The sequence below is a fragment of the Hippopotamus amphibius genome, chromosome 5 (genome assembly GCF_030028045.1).
Source record: "Hippopotamus amphibius kiboko isolate mHipAmp2 chromosome 5, mHipAmp2.hap2, whole genome shotgun sequence".
NCBI classification, from domain to species: domain Eukaryota; kingdom Metazoa; phylum Chordata; class Mammalia; order Artiodactyla; family Hippopotamidae; genus Hippopotamus; species Hippopotamus amphibius.
The window spans coordinates 149,299,970-149,324,844 of NC_080190.1; the positions used below are offsets into that span (position 1 = coordinate 149,299,970).

Genomic DNA, 24,875 nt, shown 5'->3' on the forward strand with positions numbered 1-24,875 from the left:
ATTTTAAAGTGTCTTTTATGTGATATGAGTATTGCTACTCCACCTTTCTTTTGATTTTCATTTGCATGGAATATCTTTTTCCATCCCTCCACTTTCCTGTATGTGTGCCTAGGTCTGAAGTGGGTCTCTTCGAGACAGCATATATATGGGTCTTGTTTTTGTATCCATTCAGCCAGTCTGTGTCTTCTGGTTGGTGCATTTAGTCCATTTACTTTCAAGGTAATTATCGATAAGTATGTTCCTATTACCATTTTCTTAATTGTTCTGTTTTTGTTTTTGTAGGTCCTTCTCTTCTCTTTTGTTTCCCACTTAGAGAAGTTCCTTTAGCTGGTTTGGTGGTGCTGAATTCTCTTAGCTGCTGCTTTTCTGTAAAGCTTTAGATTTCTCTGTCGAATCTGAATGAGATCCTTGTTGGGTAGAGTATTCTTGGTTGTAGGTTCTTCCCTTTCATCACTTGAAATATATCATGCCACTCCCTTCTGGCTTGCAGAGTTTCTGCTGAGAAATCAGCTGTTAACCTGATGGGAGTTCCCTTGTATGTTATTTGTCATTTTTCCCTTGTTGCTTTTAATAACTTTTTTCTGTCTTTAATTTTTGTCCATTTGACTACTATATGTCTTGGTGTGTTTCTCCTTGGATTTATCCTGCCTGGAACTCTCCACGCTTCCTGCACTTGGGTAGCTATTTCCTTTCCCATGTTAGGGAAGTTTTCAACTATAATCTCTTCCAATATTTTCTCAGGTCCTTTCCCTCTCTCGTCTCCTTCTGGGACCCCTATAATGCAAATGTTGGTGCGTTTAACATTGTCCCAGAGGTATCTTAGGCTGTCTTCAGTTCTTTTCATTCTTTTTTCTTTATTCTTTTCTGCATCAGTGATCATCACCATTCTGTCTTCCAGGTCACTTATTTGCCCTTCTGCCTCACTTAATCTGCTATTGGTTCCTTCTAGTGTATTTTTCATTTCAGTCATTGTGTTGCATATCTCTGTTTGTTTGCTCTTTAATTCTTCTAGGTCTTTGATAAACTTTTTGATCTTTCATTCCAGTCTTTTTTCAAAGTCCTGGATCATCTTCACTATTATTATTCTGAATTCTTTTTCTGTAAGGGTGCCTATCTCCTCTTCATTTAGTTGTTTTTCTGGGGCTTTATCCTGTCGCTTCATCTGGTACAAAGTCCTCTGCTTTTTCATTTTCTCTATCTTTCTGTGGCTGTGGTTTTCAGTTCTGCAAGACGAAATACTGCTGATACTGCTTGATACTGCTGTCTGCCCTCTTGTGGAGGAAGCTATCTAGGAGACTTGTGTGTGCTTCCTGATGGGAGGGACTGATGGTGGGTAGGGCTGTAATTAGTTTTTAATTCATTCTTTCATTTTAACTCAGGGTCTTTACACATACTGCTCTTTAAGGTTGACATAAATACCATGTTTTTAACCTTTTCTTGCTCTGTGAGGCCAGCCTTAATGTTTCAAAGTTACAATAAATTACATTCTCCTTCTCTGCCCTCTCAGAGCACCTCTGCATATCCTTATCACATCATTTATTATTTTATGTAGTAGTAAGATTTCTACCTTCACTATTATTTTACATTTTCTTTGAAGGCAGGTCATTAAATCCCTGGTACTGAGCACAATGATTGATGACAAGTATGTATACACTGAGATTATTTATCAATAGAATAAATGAATATAAACTGGGTACATGCCCTAGCTTTCAGTACCTAAGTATTTGTTCATATTTTTAATAAAAATTGTCAATAATTCCATTTCATACCATTATCAAATGCCTTAATTCTTTTCTCTACCTAAGGTCCATCTAAAATTCTATTTCCTTCATAGCTCTTCAATTCCCTTAGCTGAAGATTATCCCTCTGTTCCATAAACATCAAAATCACTTGTTAAGACTCTTCTTATGGCATTTAATACTATTTTCATCTTTATTATATTATATATATTCTACAAATTATAAGAAATTGGAAGAAGGATCCACAATGGATTTATCCCTGAATCTACAAGCACATTTCAAACTATAGATAATAAATGATGCTAATTATATGAAGTAATATTCTATTACAAAATTTCTCAAAGTGTGTTCTACAGAAATTAACCACCAAAAATGCATTTGCAGATAAGGGAAGGTACACAAGCCAAAAAGTTTTTGAGTTGTTCTTCTATAAATGTATTCTCTTTTTGCAGTTTTTTAAAATATGCTTTAGCACAAAATTTCTTAAATTTATTTCAACAAACATTCACACCTTTCCATACTTTGCCATAAAATCAAATAACATGCAGTGAAATTACTTTTTTGAATCCTTTCAGAAACCACTGATTTTATTTATGTCTGGATAGAAATGCATTTCACAATCCAAAGAAAAACCAGCATTGTCAAAAAGAGTCAAAAAGGAAAACTAATAAGCTTTCCATTATGTTCTGCAGTGTAAGTTGGAAAATTATTTTAGCAACAAAATTAATCCATTTATGGGATGGCATTAAAAGCACTAATAGTCCACTCTATTCAAGTCATGAATACTCTTTGTGTAGAGTATACGGATATCCACATTGATCAGACTGTACTTTTTGTCACAGATTTCTGACTGCGTTCTTGGCTAGATGTTCAAAAGTCACTGAACTGCAGACATGCAATCCTATGTGGTTTTAGCAAGAGCATTAAGAAGTTAAGCACTGTGTTATATAGCCCACTTTCTCAGAAGTCAGATGTCATAAAGTATTTGCAAAGTAAATAAGAGAAGTGGCTACACTAAATGTTTTTCTCTTTCCTTCTCCCTTTTCCCCGTTAGCCACACATTCCACTTGCTTATCCTCATCTGCACCCTTACTCTGGTTTCCCACTTACCCCCAATTTCAATGATCTTTCAGACATATGTTATCTAATAAAAATTAGTTGCTGCTGAATAGTGTTACTTTTATAAAAGCACATGCTTCAGAAAAATCCAGGTATACACTTTAGATATAATGTTTGTGTATTCAGCTACCAAGTTTTAGTTAAGAAAAATAGAACAGTTGAATAGTACTGTCACCATTTCAAAACTGAATCTGTAATTTAGAAGCTGGCAAAAAGCCTTCACATCTGGATGTTTTTTAACAGAGAATTTTACTAAACATATAAAGAATTAAAAAGAATTTTACTCATTCTTTTCCAGAAAATAGAAGAGGAGGGAACACTTCTCAACTCATTTTGCAAGGTTAGTATTACTCTGATAATAAAACTGGACAAAGTTAGCACAAAAGTAAAAATACAAAACCAAAAACAAAATCTACAAACCAATTTCTCTCATGAACTTAGATGCAAAAATTCTCAATAAAATACTAGCAAATAAACTCCAGCAAGCTAGAAGAGAATTATACATCACGACCTAGTAAGATTTATTAGAGTTATATAAGTCTAGTACAACATTTGAAATATCAATGTAATCCACCATTTCAACAGGCTATAGAAGCAAATTTAAATAATCAAATCAATGGACACAGAAAAAACATTTGACAAAATCCAACACCCATTCATGATAAAAACTCTCAGCAAATTAGGAATAGAGGGAATATCCTCAACTTGATAAAGAGCATATACAAAAAACCTACAGTTAACATCATACTTAATGTTGAACTACTGAATGCTCTTCATTAAGATCAGGAACATGGCACATCATTCTCATTCAACATTGTGTTGGAAGTTCTAGAGAATGCAATTAGGCTTAGAAAAGAAACAATATAAACATATATCGGAAAGAAAGTAACTGTCCTATTTGAAGATGACATTACTATTTATGTAGAAAGTCTCAACCAATACACAAAATGAGTCCTAGAACAAATAAATGCATTCTGTCGGGTCACTGGATACCAGATGAACATACAAAATCCATTCACATTTCTAAATAATAAGAATGAACATGTGGAAATTGAAATAAAAAGCACAATAAATTTATAATTGAAATAAAATTAAATTCTTAGGTATAGATTTAGTATATTGCTTACAGGGTCTGTCTCAGAAAAATTACAAAATGCAATGAAAGAAATCAAAGATCAAAGACACAAATAAATGGAGAGACATACCATGTTCCTTAATTGGAAAACTTAGCATAATAAAGAAGTCAATTCTCCCCAAAATGGTCTACATGTTTAATACAATTCCTGTTGAAATCTCAGCAAATTCTTTTCATAGATATTGACAAGGCAATTATAAATGTATATGGAAAGGTTTTGGACCCAGAATAATTAAAACAAATTTGAAAAAGAATGATGTGGGAATAAACAATAGCCTTTTCAACAAGTGATGCTGAAGCAACTGGACAATGACAGGCAAAAAATGAACCTCAATCTAAAATTTCATACGTTATGCAAAAAAATTAGCTCAAACTTAATCATGGACTCACATGTAAAATGTAAAAGTATAGAACACTTTGAAAAACATATATAAGTAAATCTCTGGGATCTAGGCTAAGTGAAAAGTAAGTGAAAAGTTTTAGCCTTGAATTTAAAGCCATGATTCATGAGAGAAAATGGATAAATTGTATCTCATCAAAATTAAATACTTTTGCTATGCAGAAGTTCTTGAATAGAAAGATAAAAACACAACCTACAAGATGGAAAATAATATTTGCATACCACATATCTGACAAAATATTTGTATAGAGAATACATAGACTTCCTAACTTCAACTGTTTAAAAAAGGCAAACAAAAAATAGTAAATGAGCAAAAGACATAAACAGACATTTTACTGAACAGAGTATAAGTTGGAAAATAAGTATACAAATAGTTATTCCACAACATTAACCAATGGGGCATGCAAATAAAAATCACAATAAGATACCATGACATACTTACTAGAAAAACTAAAATAAAAAAGAGTGACTCCACCAAATATGAAGATATAGAGAAACTGGACCACTCACACACAACTGATAGGAATGTAAAATGGTACAGCCATTCTGGAAGAGTACTATAGTCTCTTACAAAACTAAAATTGTATTTACCATACAGCCCAGCAATTGTACTCTCAAGCATTATTCAAGAGAAATGAAAAGCTTTTATTCATACAGAAACCTCTACATAATCTTCAAAACTTGAAAAAAAATTCTCTAAAACAGATGAATGGTTCAGCAAATTCTAGTAAATCCATATCATGGAATACCACTCAGCAATAAAAGGAACAAACTATTGATGCACAGAACAACTGGTATGACTCTCAAGGGAATTGTGTGAAACAAAAATTACAGGTGGAAAAAAAGCCAGTCTCAAAGAGGTTATATGTTGTAAATTTTCATCCTATATAACATTCTTGAAATGGCAAAATTAAATAGATGACGAACATAGCAGTGTTTGCTAGCTGTTGTGGTATTGAGCAGGCGGGGAGATATCGCATGACTATGGCTATAAAAGAGTAGCTCAAGGAATTCTTTTGATGGACTTGTTCTGTATCTTGACTGTGATGGTGGTCACAAGAATCTACACATGTGATAAACTGCATAGAACAAAATACATGCACATGCACGTACAATGAATGCATACAAAATTTCTGAAATTTGAGTAAGTTCAATGGATTGTCTCAATGCCAATTTCCTGGTTGTTACATCGCATTCCAGTTATACAAAATGTTACCATTGAGGGAAACTGAATGAATGGTATGCAAATGTTTCTGTATTATTTCTTACAACTGAATGTAAATCTACACTGTCTCAAAATAAAAAGATTTTTAAAAAATCTTATATATTGATCATGATTATTCATAAACTTTAAAACAGTTTAATTTTCATGCTAACCAAAAGGCCACCAAAATTCAATTGTTCATCAACTGATGAATGTATAAAATGTGGTATCAATACTTCCATACAATAGAATGTTATTTGGCAATAAAAATGGAGTATTGATACATGCTGTAACACATATGAAACTTGAAAACATTATGTTCAGTGAAAGATATCAGTCACAAAAGACCAGATATTGTATGATTCTATTTACAGGAAATATCCTGTACTTATCTATTTACAGGATAGGCAAATCTTAAGAGACCGAAAGTAGATTAATGGTTGTCTAGGACTGTTATTAAAGATGGTAGAGATGCATAGTGATGGCTATTGGATGTGAGTTTTCTTCCTGGAGTGATGAAAAAGTCCTAAAAGTAGATTATTGTGATAATTGCACAACTCTGAACTTACACTTTAAATGGGTTAATTCTAACATATGTGAACTGTATCTCAACAAAGCTGTTAAAAACATCTAATGAATTAAAGGTAAAATAGAAAAATATACCATGAAAACATTAACAAAAAGAAATTATGGGATAGTCACACTAATACTATACAAGTCGATCTCAAAGTAAGGACTATTAGTGGAGATAAAGTAGAATATCACACAGTGATAAAGGAATACATTTATAAATAAGACAATATTATCTAGCATTATTCATGTATTTTCACCTGAAGCAAAAACTGATAGGGACAAAAGAATAAATAGCTCACAATTACAGTTAGAGATTTCAACAATCTTCTCTTAGTGATAAAGCATACAGAGAAGAAGAATACTGAAGACATAGATAACTCTACCAAACAAACTTTTCCTATATTACATTTATAAAATATTGCACCCAACAACATTTTTTTAAATGGACACAATCAAAAAGACCCTATTCTGGGACACAAAACCAATCTCAACAGTTTAAAAATAATTGAAATCTTACAAAGTATGTTGTCTGACCAAAATGAATTAAACTAAAAATAAATAAAAAATATCAAGAAACTAATCAAATATTTGGACATGAAATAACATACTTCTAAATAACTCAAATGTGAAGGAAGAAGTAAAGTTGAATCTAAAAATTTTGAAGTGAACTAAGTCAAGAGCCAGAACATTAACAGCAAGTAGGGGAAATTTTATAGTACTATGTTACTGAGTTAAAAATAAAGAAATTTCAAGTCAATAATATAAGCTTTATGATATAAGAAAAAAAGAAAGTAAGTTAAACCCACTTCAAGAAGAAGGAAAGAGAATCGTAAAAATAAGAGCAGAAAGCAATAAAAAATAAAAGCAGAAAAAACAAAGAGAAATCAATAAAACTAAAACTTTGTTCTTTGAAAAGATCAATAAAATTGATAAACATCCTAGCAGAATAATCAAAGAAAGAGAATACAAATTACAGAAATAAATGAGTTACCATTAAATACAATATAGATATTTCAATAATCTTAAGGGACTATTATAAACCACAAACTTTATGCCAGAAAATTTGAAATAATTAAATGAAATGGAAAATTTATTGAAAGGTATACATTGTAAAATCTCATTCTACAAGAAATAGGTTACATGTATAGTCATTTTTTTCCTAGAAATACAGTTCACAGTGAAAGTAGAACTCTAGGCCCAAACAGTTACATTGAAGTCTACTAAATATTTAAATAAGAAATAATATCAATTATACACAAACTCTTTCAGAAAATAAAAAATGAAAGTGCTTACCAGCTAATTTTATAAGGCTTCTATTGTTCAAATAACAAAGACAGACAATGACATTACAGGACAATAACACTATAGCCAAGTCTCTATAAAAATGGATGTAAAAACTTCTATCAGGATATTAGCAAATTTAATTGAACATTATATAACAAGCATAATACATCATAGTCAAGTGGAATACAAGATCGGTTCACCTTCTGAGAATCAATCAATGCATTCCACTATATTAACAAACTAAAAAGTAACAAACATCTGACTATCTCAATAGAAGAACACTTGACAAAATTCAACATTTATTTATTATTTTAAAAAGTCTCAGGAAACTGGCAAAATAATTTATTCAACCTGACAAATGGTATCCATGAAAAAGGGACAGCTAATATATTGATAATTCTGATATCATTCTTAGAGGTGAATAACTGAGTGCTTTCCCTAAGGAAAAAAAATTAAGGATGTTCACTCTCACCACTCCTATTAAACACTGAATTGGAAGTTCTTGCCAGTTCAATGAAGCAAGAAAAATAAATAAAAGAGATACTGATTTAAAGGAATAAAGTTGTCTCTGTTTTCAAAGGACATGAATTGTCTATGTAGAAAAATCTCTATAGATTTATGAAATGCTAGCAGACTTCATTGATGAGTTTATTAAAGCCTCAGGATAGAAAATGAATGCACAAAAATCAATTGTATTTCTATATATTAGCAATGAGATATTGAAAATTGAAATTTTTAATAAAAGTACCACTTATATTATCATGAAAAATAATTGAAATAGGGATAGATTTAACAAAACATACGCCAGTTTTAGATGCTTCAAACTTCACTACATAGATAAGACAAATCATATCTATTTAAGGTAGAGAGATATTCCATTTACGGTATGACAAAACATGGTTATAATGTTAATTTTCCCAAAATTCACCTAAAAATTCAGTATAATACTTATGAAAATCCCAACAAATATTTTGTAGAAATTGGAAAGATAATTCTAAAATTCATGTGAAAATGGAAAGTAACTAGAACAACCAACATAATTTTTTAAAAGAAATTAACAGGATGCTAGTTGACTTCAGAATATCAAGCTACAGTAATAAAAATGATGTGTTGTTGCTAACCTGAAATACACACAGATAAATTGAACAGAATAGACAGTCCAGAAATAAACCCACAAATATATGACTAATTGATTTTCAACAAAGGGAATGAGGTAATTGAATAAAGAAAGAATATCTTTTCAATAATGATGCTGTAACAACCAGACATCTTAGTACAAAAAATACAAAAAAGGAAAAGAAAACTATCTCAACCCATACTACATACTATACACAAATATTAACTCAAAATGGATTATAGACATGAATGTAAAAGTTAAAATGTTAAACTTCTTGAAGAACACATGAGAGAAAATCCATGTGACTTGGGGTTAATGGAAGATTTCTTAGATAAAAGAGAAAAAAGCATGAATCATTAAAAAAAGGTAAACTAGAATTCAAATTTAAAAACTTATGCTCATGAAAACACCCAATTAAGAAAATTAAGTCATAAACTGAGAGAAAAGATTTCTGATGCACATATTTAAAAAAGAAATATATTTGCAATATTGAAAAAATTCACAACTCAGAAATAAGAAAAAAAATGACAATTAAAAATAGGCAAGAAGTTTAGAACACTTCACTGAGGAGGAGACAGAAAACAAAGAAGAACAGGAGAAGATGCTCAACATCATTAATTCTTAGGAACAGGCAAACTAAAAACAATTAATTAGAACATCACACTGGGAACTAATACATCCACATTAAAATGATTATCATTTAAAAAACTGAAAATTGCAAGTTTGGAAAGGATGAAGAGAAACTGGAACTTTTACACATTGCTGGCAGAATGCAGCGTGGCACAGACACTTTGGAAAACAGTGCAGCAACTTCCTATAAGATTAAGTATGTATTTACCATTTAACTCAGCATTTTCACTCCTAGTTATTTACCTAAGAGAAGTGAAACATATCGCCATACAAAGACTTGTACACAAATGCTTATGGCATCTTCATTCATAATCACAAACACTGAAAAGTGGCAAATAAATAAATTTGGTACGTTCATACAATTATGTATTACTCACCAATAAAAAGGAATGAACTGTGTTATCATAACAGTGGTTGCCAAGGGCTAGAGTTAAGAAGTGGGGAATTGACTACAGAGGGACATGAGACAACTTTTGAGAGCAAGTTGAGGTTTAATTCCTATAGGCATAAGGAGAATGACCTTTTCAAATAATTTTAAATGACTTCCTATCCTTTTCTTCGCGAGAATAAAACTATTTTGTTTCAACTTTATGCCTCTAAGGACAGAAATACACATATTATATTTTTAATGTTACTGATTAGCAAGCCAAAATCTCTAAATTATATTTATTTTCTTAAAGTCAGGTTTATTGAAGTGTAATTTATGGTAAAATTCACCCTTCTTAGGCATGCAATTTTACGCATTTTGACATACATATACAATTGTGTAGCTACAGTAAAGATATTGAATGTTTTCCTTGCCCCAAAAAGTTGTTCTCTAAATCTATTTTTAAAAATAGATTGTATATTAAGACTGATTATTTTAAGGTATAGTGTTCTATGAACTCTGAGGAATAGTCACTCAATTAATATTCCAGTGGAACCATTTCACGGTATATTTCTATGAATATCTTTGAATAAGAAACATTCACCAAATAAATATCATAGTACAACAAATTTAAGCATTTTATACCTATATTTCCCCTTCTATCAGTTTGAGTTAAAGATAACATAAGTATTTATAAATTTGAATAGTCATTTATATTTAAAATCATAAATATTTGCATTCATAATTTTATAAACAAATTTCAGATAAACTATATTCAACATAAACAACCCTAATTAAATTGATTATTAACTTCACTTTTAGAAAAAAAAGTTAAATTGTGGTATACAAGTAGCTTGTGAGTTAATGTGAGAGAGATATACACACAAAAAAATTTTTACACACTTGTACATGTACACACACAGAATCAAACATTCATCTAAATAAAACATTAATTATAAAAGTGTTTCCTCTAGGATACTGATCATGTTAATAAATTTCCCATACCTTTATTTGGGTTTTGTTCTTTGAAAAGAAAAACAAGAAAGTATATTCGGCTGGGTGCATAGATTGGGACAGTAGGGGGTGGTCTGAAAGTGAAGGAAGAAGGGAGAAGAAAATCATATCATGCTGATTTAAATGAAAAATGAGATTGAAGAAGTGGCAAGGTAGTTGGCAACAAATATTCAAATAGGTAAAAAAAAAAAAAACACATGCCCATAAGCCAAAGTGAACAGTGGCAAATAAAACATTTTAGAATCCAACCTTTAGTTTATTTAATAATTACTTTTTTTCATTCAACATTATCTTAGGAATATTAATTGAGCACTTTATATGTACTGGCTGGTGGGGATAGGTATCAAAACAGACAAAATTATCACCCTCAAGGAGCTTACATACTGGTTGAAGACAGAAAATAATAAACACATGAATTAATAAATATATAGCATACCAAGCAGTGATAAGTACTACTAGCAAAATTAAGTAGTGTGAGCAAGACAGAGTGACGTGGTTAAATAGAAGACCAGATAAAGGCTCCAGCTAAAGCTGAGTTCTGAAGGAAGCAAAAGCATGAACCATACAGCTATCTGATATGTGACATACACATGGGAACTTGAGCAGGGCTTATGACTGGAGTGGAGTGACTGAGAAAGGCAAAGGTAAGAGATATTAGAGGGATAGCAGTTGGCCAAGTTACATAGGATGCTGTACAATTATTTTTACAGTATTGATATTTTATTCTCCTTCAAGTGGGAAGCCACTGGAATGTTTTTAGTAGTGGAGCATCAGGTCTGATTGCATCCTATAAAGATTGAGCTGATCTGCTGAATACAGTAGGATTGCTACACGTGGGGGTTACCTGCATAATCAGGTGATAGTTGCTGACAGTCTGAGGCTGCTTTTTTGGTTTAATTATTCTGAGAGTCATAGGAGTTAATGAGAAAGGAAAGAGTCAAAGATGACTTCAGAGTTTTGGTCTAAGCAATTGGAGAGATGGAGTATCCTTAACTGAGATGAAGAAGATAAAGAAGTAGAGATCTGGGAGAAAAAGTGAGAGTCCAGTTTGGATATGTCCAAAGGTTTGCAATGCTGATCAGAAGTTCAAGAATAGCTATCAAATACTCAGCTTAATATAGGATTCACTGGTATAAGTGTATGGTAATTACAGCCACATTTCTAGATGCAGTCACCAAGAGAATGAGTGTAAATAGAGAGGAAAAGACCAAGAACTCATTCTGCTTCTGGTTCCCTTCCTCAAGGTCAACCCCAGAATGATGGAAGAAGAATTTTGAGAAAGTTTTCTCCAATGACAGAATATGTGGCTCCTGTCCTGAATTTCTTTGTATATTAAGAGGTGTGGCAGCCAGGTTTGAGGGTGGGATAATAAAAATAGGAAGGAAGATTTTAGAATTCTGTTATCACTTTTCATCCATTCTTGCCTTGTGATATACAATACTATACTGCCACTACACAGAGGGCAGTTCCTCAATTCCTCCGCCTCCTTACTTTGTTCTTGCTAAATGACATACAGTTGTCACTTAGACTTCTGTTCAGATGAGGCTTTGTGAAAATCTAGGAAAAAGCACAAGCCTTGGGGAGGGTTTTTACCCATGCTTCATTCCAAATCTAAGGGGTTGGTAGAGTTTGATTTAAACTCATACACTTTAACTTTGGAGCATATTATTTCTATCAGTTGGTATTTTTTATATTCATGATATTGAATTTCTGTTTTGTTTTCCCCACTTTGTTGCTTCCTTTCAATGTCATTTTTTCCTAAAAAAAATTATCTAGTTACGTCTGTATTATTTCATTGTGATATTCTAAATTGCATTCATGCTTAGAAAGTAAACTAATCTTCATGTATATTTCCTACATTATATTTTTGCTTCTATTTTATGTACCTAAATCTTTAAGCCCTTTGGGCTACATTTTAGTGCAAAGTAGGAGGTAAGATGTAGATTGATTTTTTTTTCCCATACAGCTGCCAATTTTCTCAATACCATTTGAAAATACTCTTCTCCAGTTTCTTTTTTTGAGTTATTATTTCCATTTTATATTTGGTTTCAACATTTTATTTTCTATTGAGTTACAACTAACATACAATATTACATGTTTCAAGTGTACAGCATAGTGATTCGGTATTTTTACATTATGAAACATTCACCGCTATAAGACCAGTTACCGTCCATCACTATATAAAGTTGTTACAATATTATTGACTAAATTGACTTCTTTATGCTACAGCTGAAAGTTCATAACTCTTAACCCCTTCACCCACTTTGTCCATGCCCCTACTCTCTTCTCTGACAACCACCAATTTGTTTTCTAAGAGTCTGTTTTGGTTTTCTTCTCTTTGTTTTGTTTTTTAGATTCCACATATAAGTGAACTCATGTGGCATTTGTTTTTCTCTGACTTATTTCACTTAACATAATACCCTCAAGGTCCATCTCTATTGCTGCAAATGACAAGATTTCATTCTTTTTCATTGCTGAGCAATATCCCATTGTATGTATGTGTGTGTGTATGTTTGTACACACACATACAATATACACACACACCATCTTCTTTATCCATTCATCTATGGATGGACACTTAGGTTGCTTCCATACCTTGGCTGTTGTAAATAATGCTGCAATGAACATAGAGGTGCATATAACTTTTCACATTAGTATTTTTGTTTTCTTCAGATAAATATAATGGAATTGCTGGATCATATGGTAGCTCTATTTTTAGTTTCTTGAGGAAGTTCCATACTGCTCTTCAGTAAGGAGATACTTGCTTTATCAAACCTTATGTTCCAATATATAGTAGAATTTCCACTTTGTTTTATTGATTGCATTTGCCTTCATGTGTACCTATGGTATAGTTTTCATAATTGCATCTCTTTGTATTTCTATGTTCATGGCTGGTTTAAAAGTAGAGCCTCGTTATTATATTTTTTGAAAAGTTTTAGTTATTTCTACCTGTTTCCAAACTTTTTGTCAATTTTCTAAAAAATAATTTTTAAAGTTCTAACTAGAATTATACTACACTCATTTGGAAAGAATTAAGAATCCAGACCATGGTTAAAAATAGTTAACAGGTACAGCACAATCACAAATCAATTAGAATAGTCAAGAAAAGTATTAGCCTGATGTGGTTATCTATTTCTTCTTTGACATCTTTCAATGAAGTTATATAGTTTTCCCCACAGCCCCTTCACATTTCTCTTTAGAACAACCTCATTTTATTTTATATTTTGAAGAGCGTTAGGGTTTAGGGCTTAGGGTTAGGATTTAGGGTTAAGGTGAGAGTTAGGGGTAGAGTTAGGTGCTATTTTGCCCTCATTGTTCTACTTGTTGCTTCTAATGAATTGTGTGTATTTGTCTTATGCCTAGAAGAACTCTATTTAATACTCTGTAATCACCTATATGGGAAAAGAATCCTAAAAAGAGTAGATATGTGTATATGTATAACTGATTCATTTTGCTATACGGCAAAAACTAAAACAACATTGTAAGTCAACTATACTCCATCAAACATTAATTAAAAATAATAATCTTCAAGATCTAGAAATTAAAGATTTTTTCCTATCAAAATTGTTGAATTAGAATATGACTGATAGAAGTCATATGCATTTTGAATTTTGTACATGTCCAAACTCCCCCAAATGATCACAGACATCTGACAGCAGGCAAAATACTTGAAAGCCTATTTCTGGACACTCTTTGACTACTGGTTGTAGTCTTTGATTTCTCTGTTTTACTAAAAGAAAGTGCTTGGGGATCTAATATGCAAGTCAGTTGTATTAATATTAACAATGAGCCATCCATTGTTCAGTATTGAACTGGTTTTCATATAATGTTGACAGACCAACTAACAAGAATTATTACTTTTTAAGAACAGGAAATATGTGAACACAACACACACAAAACAAAAGCAGAACAATAAATATAAACATCTCAGAAATAAAAAGGCAAACTATATTCTATGGTACATTTACATAGCATGTTTTTTGTTGACATTTTCAATTGTACAGAGCTTTTAAAATAAGCAAGATTTGATGCTAGCATATTTTTTATTTTTTTTATTTATTTATTTTTTTAATCAAATAACTTTAATCAAGTTAACTGTAAGCAGTAAAAGTACAATTACAGGAGAAGCTCCATATTTTCCATGTAAATTGTTTTCCATTGTCTTTACTCGGAAGGTGTTGAAGATGGGGTCCACTCCTGAATCTTCTTTCTAGTGGTGGAATAAGGCACGTATTGCTGTGGAGTGCCAGTCACGTTGAATTTATGGTTTCTCCAACTGAATTTACGAGCAATAGGTGGTTTTGTTGTTGGAGGATCATCAGTCATACAGTGAAGCCAACGATGCAGTATTACCATTAGAGCTAGAGGCTGATTCCAGAGTTTCAGTATGCTCAGGGTGCTCTGGTTCATGAAGCTCTAGTTTGAAACCAATGAGGCTCCTCGAGTTCTCCAGTCCATTCTCTGTATCTGCTTCCTTGTTCTTGTCACTGAGTTCATCAGTACCATTTTTAGATTCCGTATATGTGAGTTAGCATACAATATTTGTCCTTCTCTTTCTGACTTACTTCACTCTGTATGACAGATTGTAGTTCTATCCACCTCATTACATATAGCTCCATCTCATCCCTTTTTATAGCTGAGTAATATTCCATTGTATATATATGCCACATCTTCTGTATCCATTCATTTGTTGATGGGCATTTAGGTTGCTTCCATGTCCTGGTTATTGTAAAGAGTGCTGCAATAAACATTATGGTACAAGTTTCTTTTGGGATGATGGTTTTCTTTGGGTATATGCCCAGGAGTGGGATGACTGGATCATATGGTAGTTCTATTTGTAGTTTTTTAAGGAACCTCCAAATTGTTTTCCATAGTGGCTGTACCAACTTACAGTCCCACCAACAGTGCAGGGGAGTTCCCTTTTCTCCACACCCTCTCCAACATTTGTGGTGTCCAGACTTTGTGATGATGGCCATTCTGATTGGTGTGAGGTGATACCTCATTGTGGCTTTGACTTGCATTTCTCTAATGATTAGTGATGTTGAGCATCTTTTCATGTGTTTGTTGGCCATCTCTATGTCTTCTTTGGAGAAATGTCTATTTAGGTCTTCTGCCCATTTGTGGATTGGGTTATTTGCTTTTTTGGTATTAAGCTGCATGAGCTGCTTGTATATTTTGGAGGTTAATCCTTTGTCCGTTGTTTCATAGGCAATTATTTTTTCCCATTCTGAGGGTTGCCTTTTAGTCTTGTTTATGGTTTCTTTTGCTGTGCAAAAGCTTTTAAGTTTCATGAGGTCCCATTCATTTATTCTTGATTTTATTTCCATGATTCTAGGAGGTGGGTCAAAAAGGATGTTGCTTTGATGTATGTCAAAGAGTGTTCTGCCTATGTTTTCCTCTAGGAGTTTTATAGTGTCTGGCCTTACATGTAGGTCTTTAATCCATTTGGAGTTTATTTTTGTGTATGGTGTTAGGAAGTGTTCTAATTTCATTCTTTTACATGTTGCTGTCCAACTTTCCCAGCACCACTTATTGAAGAGGCTGTCTTTTTTCCATTGTATACTCGTGCCTCCTTTGTCAAAGATAAGGTGCCCATATGTGTTTGGGCTTACTTCTGAGTTCTCTATTCTATTCCATTGATCTTCCTTTCTATTTTTGTGCCAGTACCATACTGTCTTGATCACTATGGCCTTGTAGTATAGTTTGAAGTCAGGAAGCCTGATTCCACCTACTCCATTTTTCCTTCTCAAGATTGCTTTGGCTATTCGGGGTCTTTTGCGTTTCCATACAAATCGTAAGATTTCTTGCTCTAGTTCTGTGAAAAATGCCATTGGTAATCTGATCGGGATTGCATTAAATCCGTAAATTGCTTTGGGTAGTACGGTCATTTTCACAATGTTGATTCTTCCAATCCAGGAACATGGTATGTCCCTCCATCTGTTTGTGTCGTCTTTGATTTCTTTCATCAATGTCTTAAAGTTTTCTGCATACAGATCTTTTGCCTCCTTAGGCAGGTTTATTCCTAGGTATTTTATTCTTTTGGTTGCAATGGTGAATGGGAGAGTTTCCTTAATTTCTCTTTCTGCTCTTCCGTTGTTAGTGTATAGGAATGCAAGAGATTTCTGTGCATTAATTTTGTATCCTGCTACTTTACTAAACTCATCAATGAGTGCTAGCAGTTTTCTGGTAGAGTCTTTAGGGTTTTCTATATATAGTATCATGTCATCTGCAAAGAGTGATAATTTGACTTCTTCTTTTCCAATTTGGATTCCTTTAATTTCTTTTTCTTCTCTGATTGCTGTGGCTAACACTTCCAAAACTATGTTGAATAACAGTGGTGAGAGTGGACACCCTTGTCTTGTTCCTGTTCTTAGAGGGAATTCTTTCAGTTTTTCTCCATTGAGAACAATGTTGGCTTTTGGTTTGTCACATATGGCTTTTATGATGCTGAGGTAATTTCCTTCTATGCCCATTTTCTGGAGAGCTTTTATCATAAATGGATGTTGAACTTTGTCAAAAGCTTTTTCTGCATCTATTGAAATGATCATATGGTTTTTATCCTTTAATTTGTTGATATGATGTATCACATTGATTGATTTGCGTATATTGAAGAATCCTTGCATCCCAGGGATAAACCCCACTTGATCGTGGTGTATGATTTTTTGAATGTGCTGTTGCAGTCTGTTAGCTAGTATTTTGTTGAGGATTTTTGCATCTATATTCATCAGTGATATTGGTCTGTAGTTTTCTTTTTTTGTGACATCTTTGCCTGGTTTTGGTATCAGGGTGATGGTGGCCTCGTAGAATGAGTTTGGGAGTGCTCCGCCTTCTGCAATATTTTGGAAGAGTTTGAGAAGGATAGGTGTTAACTCTTCTCGAAATGTTTGATAGAATTCGCCAGTGAATCCATCTGATCCTGGGCTTTTGTGTGTTGGGAGATTTTTAATCACTGCCTCAATTTCTGTACTTGTGATTGCTCTGTTCATGGTTTCTATTTCTTCCTGGTTCAGTCTTGGAAGATTGTATTTTTCTAAGAATGTATCCATTTCTTCCAGGTTATCCAATTGATTGGCATATAGTTGCTTGTAGTAGTCTCTCATGATGTTTTGTATTTCTGAGGTGTCCGTTGTTACGTCTCCTTTTTCATTTCTAATTCTGTTGATTTGCATCTTCTCCCTTTTTTTCTTGATGAGTCTGGCTAATGGTTTATCAATTTTGTTAATCTTCTCAAAGAGCCAGCTTTTAGTTTTATTGATTTTTCTTATGGTTTCTTTCCTTTCTTTTTCATTTATTTCTGCTCTGATCTTTATGATTTCTTTCCTTCTGCTCGCTTTGGGGTTTCTTTGTTCTTCTTTCTCTAGTTGGTTGAGGTGTAAGGTTAGGTTGTTTATTCGATCATTTTCTTGTTTCTTAAGGTAGGACTGTATTGCTATAAACTTCCCTCTTAGAACTGCTTTTGCTGCGTCCCATAGGTTTTGGGTTGTTGTGTTTTCATTGTCATTTGTTTCTAGATATTCTTTGATTTCCTCTTTGATTTCTTTAGTGATTCCTTGGTTGTTTAAGAGTGAATTGTTTAGCCTCCATGTGTTTGTATTTTTTGCAGTTTTTTTCCTGTAATTGATATCTAGTCTCATGGCGTTGTGGTCTGAGAAGATGCTTGATATGATTTCAATTTTCTTGAATTTGCTGAGGTTTGATTTGTGACCCAAGATGTGATCTATCCTGGAAAATGTTCCGTGTGCACTTGAGAGGAAAGTGTAGTCTGTCATTTTTGGATGGAATGTCCTATAAATATCAATTAAGTCGAGATGGCCTAATGTGTCATTTAAAGCTTGTGTGTCTTTATTTATTTTCTGTTTGGATGATCTGTCCATTGATGTAAGTGGGGTGTTCAAGTCTCCCACTATAATTGTGTTACTGTCGATGTCCCCTTTTATAGCTGTTAGTATTTGCCTTATGTATTGAGGTGCTCCTATATTGGGGGCATAGATATTTACCATTGTGATATGTTCTTCTTGGATGGATCCCTTGATCATTATGTAGTGTCCTTCCTTGTCTCTTTTAATAGTCTTTACTTTCAAGTCTAATTTGTCTGATATGAGTATTGCTACTCCAGCTTTCTTTTGACTTCCATTTGCATGGAATATCTTTTTCCATCCCTTCACTTTCAGTCTATATGTATCCCTTGGTCTGAAGTGGGTTTCTTGTAGGCAGCATATAGAAGGGTCTTGTTTTTGTATCCATTCAGCCAGTCTGTGTCTTTTGGTTGGAGCATTTAGTCCATTTACATTTAAAGTGATTATTGACATGTGTGTTCCAATTACCATTTTCTGAATTGTTTTGGGTTTGTATTTGTAGGTGTTTTCCTTTTCTTGTGTTTCCTACTTAGAGAAGTTCCTTTAGCACTTGTTGTAAGGCTGGTTTGGTGGTGCTGAATTCTCTTAACTTTTGCTTGTCTGGAAAGCTTTTGATTTCTCCCTCAAATCTGAATGAGATTCTTGCTGCGTAGAGTATTCTTGGCTGTAGGTTTCTCTCTTTCAGGACTTTCAGTATATCCTGCCATTCCCTTCTGGCCTGCAGAATTTCTGTAGAAAGGTCAGCTGTTATCCTGATGGGTTTTCCCTTATATGTTGTTTGTTGCTTTTCTCTTGCTGCTTTTAATATTTTTTCTTTGTGTTTAATTGTCATTAGTTTGATTAATATGTGTCTTGGTGTATTTCTCCTTGGGTTTATTCTGTATGGGACTCTCTGTGCTTCTTGGACTTGGTGAATTATTTCCTTTCCCATGTTGGGGAAGTTTTCCACTATAACCTCTTCAAATATTTTCTCAGACCCTTTCTTGTTTTCTTCTTCTTCTGGGATGCCTATAATTCGAATGTTGGTATGTTTAAGGTTATCACTGAGGTCTCTGAGGCTGTCTTCTAGTCTTTTTATTTTTTTTTCTTTTTCCTGCTCTGCGGCGTTTATTTCTCCCATTCTATCTTCCAACTAACTTATTCGTTCTTCTGCCTCAGTCATTCTGCTGGTTAGAGCATCTAGAGTATTTTTAATTTCAGTTATTTTGTTATCCATTGCTGTTTGTTTTTCTGAGTTCTTATGAACTGTTTCTTGTACTTTCTCTATTTTGTTATCGAGATTTTGGATCATTTTTACTATCATTACTCTGAATTCTGTTTCAGGCATTTTTCCTATTTCCTCCTCATTTATTTGGTCTTGTGGGTTTTTTTCCTGCTCCTTTGCCTGCATGGTGTTTCTTTGTTTCCTCATGGTTGTCCAAGCTTTTGGGGTTGCTTGTCCTGGTGATAGAGGTGTTTATAGAAGACTGTCCAAGCCTCAGACTAATGTCCAAGTATTGGAGTAGACGAATATTCAGTCTAGGAAACACATACATGTATAAGACACACAATTATTGAATCCGTTAGGACATAAGGCTCTAGAAAGACCTGACAGAACCCCAGTGTGCTATCAGATATTCAAAGAGAAACCCAGCAGAAATTGACAACTGAAACAGAACAAATCAGAGACAAAAGCAAAAACAAACAAACAACAAATAACACCCTACACATACAAACATCAATCCAGGGAGATTTTGTAAGCTAGGATCAAATATAGAAATGAGCTGGAGTACCACCAGAGAGAATGGAGATTCTCAGAATGTAATTAGACAACTGTACTAAGAACTAAGATAAAGACAAAAGCCTAATATTAATACCAAGGCAGTGCATCATCTGGAGAATAGAGCAAGGAGTCTGAGCAGACCGATAGTGTTGCTTATAAGTATGTTAAGATAAAATACACTTAAAATGGCTGGAAGAAAGGGGAACAGAAGAGCGTAATGTGGTTGGAAATATGCAAAGAAAAAGAAAGGAATAGAAGTGTATAAAAGAAAGGGATGAAAGGAAAGTATGAAAGATATTTTGTCCGTACTATCAAAAACTTAGCTAGATATAGAAGTATATAAAAAGGCAAAAAAAAAAAAAAAAAAAAAAAGAGTAAAAAATATCCTTAAAAAATTATGTTGTAAAACTTGTAGATCCCTTAGGGCTAAGATCGTATTTAATAAATCAAAAAAAAAAAAAAAAAAAAGAGAGAAAGGAAAAAAAAAAAAAAAAAAAATCCAGAACTGATCCCAGAATAGACCAGTTCAATAGGTATCGATACTACTATTTCTGTTTCCTTAGCGTCTCAGCTGTAAGTGTCCTTCTCCTTGCCTTGGGTTTTTTTTTTTTTTTGCGTTATTCTGTGACCAGCAGAGGTTCCTTTATTATTCGTCTGTAAGCCTCGGTGTGTGGGGAGGGAGAGGGTGCAATAGTGGCTCCTTCTCCTGGGAGTGAGTGAGCAGTGGCGCACTGTTGCTTCAGTCAGGCTTGGAGGTGCCTGTTGCAGAGGGCGCTGGTGGCTCAGGCGTACACAGAAAGTCTTAGAGTTGGGCCTCTCTCGGGGTTTTTTCTTTTTGATGCTGTTTTTTTTTTTTTTTTTTTTTTCTCTCTCGGCAGCCTCCCTGCTGCTGGCGTTGCAAGGAGTTTTAATCTAGCCCCGCCCGAGCGCCTGAGGGTGGTTGTTATCCCTGTGCACCTTAGGTGGCCCGCAGGGCGTCTCTCCACTGCCTGTTGCAGAGGCACCGAAAGAGAGGGAGAGGCTATGCGCGCGGCTCCTCCCCCCCGCCCGGGAGCCTGCAGCCTCCAGCCGCCATCATGGCCGGGCAGCTCTCAGGGACCGGCACTCCTCTCCGCGGACCTCCTCCCTCCTGTCCTCTCGGTCCATCACCCTACCGGCAACAATGTTTCTCACCCTGAACCAGCTCTCCAGTTCCCACGCTCCCGCTCCTGGACCCTCCGTTCAGCCGCGGATCGATGTCTCGGTCCGGGAACGCTGAGCTGCGCTGCGGACCCTCCGTATGTTTCTCACTCCCTCCCGTCTGCCACAGCTCCGCCACTTCACCCTCTTTGAGCCCTCGTAGATGCCTCCCTACCGGCTATGTCAGGCTCCCCGCAGCCCTTTCTGGTGTCCGAGGCCGTCTGCTGGTGTTCAGCTGGTTCTCTGTGAGAATGACTGCGTCCTTCCGTGCATTCCCAATGCCTCTGTGGAGAGGGATGCACTCCACGTCTCTCTACTTCGCCGCCATCTTTTTCCCCACCTCATGTAATTCTTAAAACAACTCATTCAGGGGGCACCATGCTTCCATCCACATCCCAGAATGTGTTTTTGCCATTCATTTCAGTAGTATATATAACCCACCGGTGACGGCCAAAAAACTGCTTGTTGTCTTCATAGTATTTGTTTCCGTATTTGTCTTCCCCCACCAATGTGCCAACCCTCACATCATTTGCCCTGAAAAAAACTCGCAAATAGCCGCGGAGGCCGCCGTGGCCGCTGACCTGCTGCAGCCCGCGCTTCAAAACCGCTAGCATATTTTTTAAAATGAGCTTAGAAAGGAATGTAAAAATTTAAGGGTAGAAGTTAGAATATTTCTTTCCTGTTTATAATCCACATAAACTGTGGTTGAGGAGACTTTTCAGTGATAATGAGCATATGTTATACCCATGCCCATATGATATACTAGGGTAAATGACACAGAAAAATCACACAATTTCACATTGCAGAATGTTTCATATAACGTCCAACATTACAGCACATCTCATCACCTTACAAAAAACTCTCAAAGGCCAAAACAATGTTCTCATGAGAGGATTTGCTTTTTAACAGTGTATATAATTAGATATCTCTGGAGGAAATAAAAACAAGGATGCTTTATTAAGGAAATTACCCTCAATTGTAATGCAAGTTAAAAAATTTTTAAAAAGATAGTTAAAGTGTAGTTTGCTAAAATGAGGTAAGGCAAGTTTATATATCTTAGAAGTCATATATCTGAGTAATAATGAATATATCTGGCTTGCACGACTGTGTGTAATATATGTTATATTTAATTGATGAGAGGAAAAGTAATAATAAAATAACAAAAAGAAATCTTGATTTATTCTGTAAATTTTTAAACCTATTAAATTTAAGATACACAGACATATTATTCAAAACATATTTGAATTCTACACTGCACACTTAAGTTACCTATGGAAATAAATTACATATGGTTGGTGATCTGATTTATAAGCTTGCCAGCAGGGTGCAGAGGCTATGCATCAGAAACAAAAAGACTGGATGTCTTAAACAAGAAAACGGCATTAAAGAATTAGCCAACTCTCTCAGCGATGTAAAAATCACACTTCAAAGCCAGAATAAGTCCATATTAAGCTTTACAGAATAGTGCTGAAAATTGAAGAAGCATTTTTAAAGAATATATATGTTAATATCTATACTATATTTATTTAAAATTTTTCCAATCTGAAAGAGTATTTTCAGATTCTTGACTTGTGCCCAGTTATGACTGCTCCCTTGTGGTTATCTAAAGGGCAGTTCAGTTTAAATAGATAAGCATGAAGTTACTTTTAATATAAAGTGTTAGGCATGTGAACCAATCTAAACATCTCATAGATATCAAAATACTTATATAGAGATCCATATTACCTATTCTTTCAACTATATATCTGGGATAGAACTAAACATTCTAATTTTTCAGCAATTTAAAATTCTGCAAGAATGAAGCTTCCACATCTAGCAATAGTGATGTATGTAATATCTGATGGGAGAAAGTGATATAAGAGAGTTGTGAATTGAGGTTATTTCCAAAGTGTCATCTTCCAATTTTATTTCAACAGTTTAGCAAAGAATCAACATTAAAAATGAAAAGTACTCTAACAATTTTCCCAAGATGTACTCAAAAATGGAGTAATTTTTTTGAAGACGACGTCTCGCAAAGTAAATGCTGTATTTCTGACACATTGAAAAACATGCTGTTAATAATATTGGTTACAGCAGCCTGGGAGGCCGAGTCACTTCATTCTTCCTACTGTGTCCAGTGAAAATAGTATTTACATAGTCTAGATAGATAAACTACTACCTGTTCTACCTCTAATTTCCAAATGAGGTAACTTGTAAACAAACTTCCTAAGATCACCAAAATTAATACCTTGGGTATCCTGTCAAAGAATATACACATTTCAAGTCCCTCCATTACATCAAAAATAAAACTTTTGTATAGAGAGATTATATTATTGTTTATGTTAAAGAAGTGAATTGGAATTTTTTTTTTCTGAAAAGCTCTATCTGCAAATTTCTAAATTTTACTATCTCTTGAAATCTCATTCAGTTACTCAACTTTATGCACAAAAAGTTTCATACAAATAATTTATAAGCAGATGTTTATTGGTCACCTTCTATATACATATAATGTAAATTTATGCTAGAAGAATTTTAAGGTCTTATACATTAACTTCAATGAAAATGCTGTATTTGTGAAAAGACACAGCCAACCACATTGGCTATTGAACTATTATAATTTACAGAAGGTCAGGTCTTCATTTGAAATTTTCACAGTGTTTACAGCACAAGCACATAACAGGTGCTCAGTACATGTGTGTTGAATTGCATTAAATGTCAACACCTAACCTTCAAGAAAAAGCCACCACTTTTTTTCATCAAGGAAAAGAGCAAATGTGACAAGATGATATGTCAATACAAAACTGAAAAGAGGGTATTTTTTAAGGACTTCACTCTAAATGTACCTTCACTTTTTATATAAAGAATTTAGAGATCTGTTTCTGGTAATCTGTCACAATTTACTTCAGTTACCTATTAACAGAGTTGGGTATTATGACTGCAAATATAAATATTCTGTATTGTCATGATTACAAAAGAAAGTTTGAGGGACATTTACCTGAATCACCTTGGAACAGATTAACAATAAAAATATTTCAAGTATATTATATTAAAATATTATTATACAATATTCATTTTTACTCTCATTATATAAAATATTTCATTTCAATCAAATTATTTATACTCTTACTGAGACATCCTACAATTTGCATGCTCTGTTCTTCTGCAGCTCCATTTCTTTGCTTACCCTCAAAGTGCCTATTCTGGAAAGAACTCTGTGAACACACTGTTTTCATTGTCTTGTCTAACTTTTCCTCTTGAAACCATTCCCCATGAGCTTCCATTCACTCTGCTTTACTTAAATAGCTCTAGAGGCAGCCAAGATTCTTGCACTTAGTAATCCTTTATCCTGGAACACCTTCTCCAATATATATGCATGGCTCTCTCACTCACTTTCCCTATCATACCTTCTTGGTGTCAGGGCTACCCTGACCACTATATTTAAAATTTTATCTCCTCCCTGCATTTTCTATCACCTTTCCCTGTTTTACTTGTCTTCATAAACTTTTAACTCATAGTA

At 34.0% G+C, this 24,875-nt stretch overlaps 2 protein-coding genes across 3 annotated transcripts in view; both read right to left on the reverse strand.

The window, feature by feature from the left end:
- The window catches only part of CSMD3 (CUB and Sushi multiple domains 3), a 1,219,369-nt gene that overhangs the window by 779,288 nt on the left and 415,206 nt on the right, over positions 1 to 24,875 (reverse strand). The gene's annotated exons all lie outside the window — the stretch shown is intronic.
- On the reverse strand, positions 21,742 to 21,993 carry LOC130853334 (NADH dehydrogenase [ubiquinone] 1 alpha subcomplex subunit 12-like). Its single transcript, XM_057735048.1, has one exon. The coding sequence runs from the start codon at positions 21,991 to 21,993 to the stop codon at positions 21,742 to 21,744; it is 252 nt and encodes an 83-aa protein (XP_057591031.1).

Coding starts and splice junctions, on each gene's coding strand:
- LOC130853334 (XM_057735048.1), bottom strand. CDS start 21,993: ATGCTAGCGGTTTTGAAGCGCGGGCTGCAGCAGGTCAGCGGCCACGGC.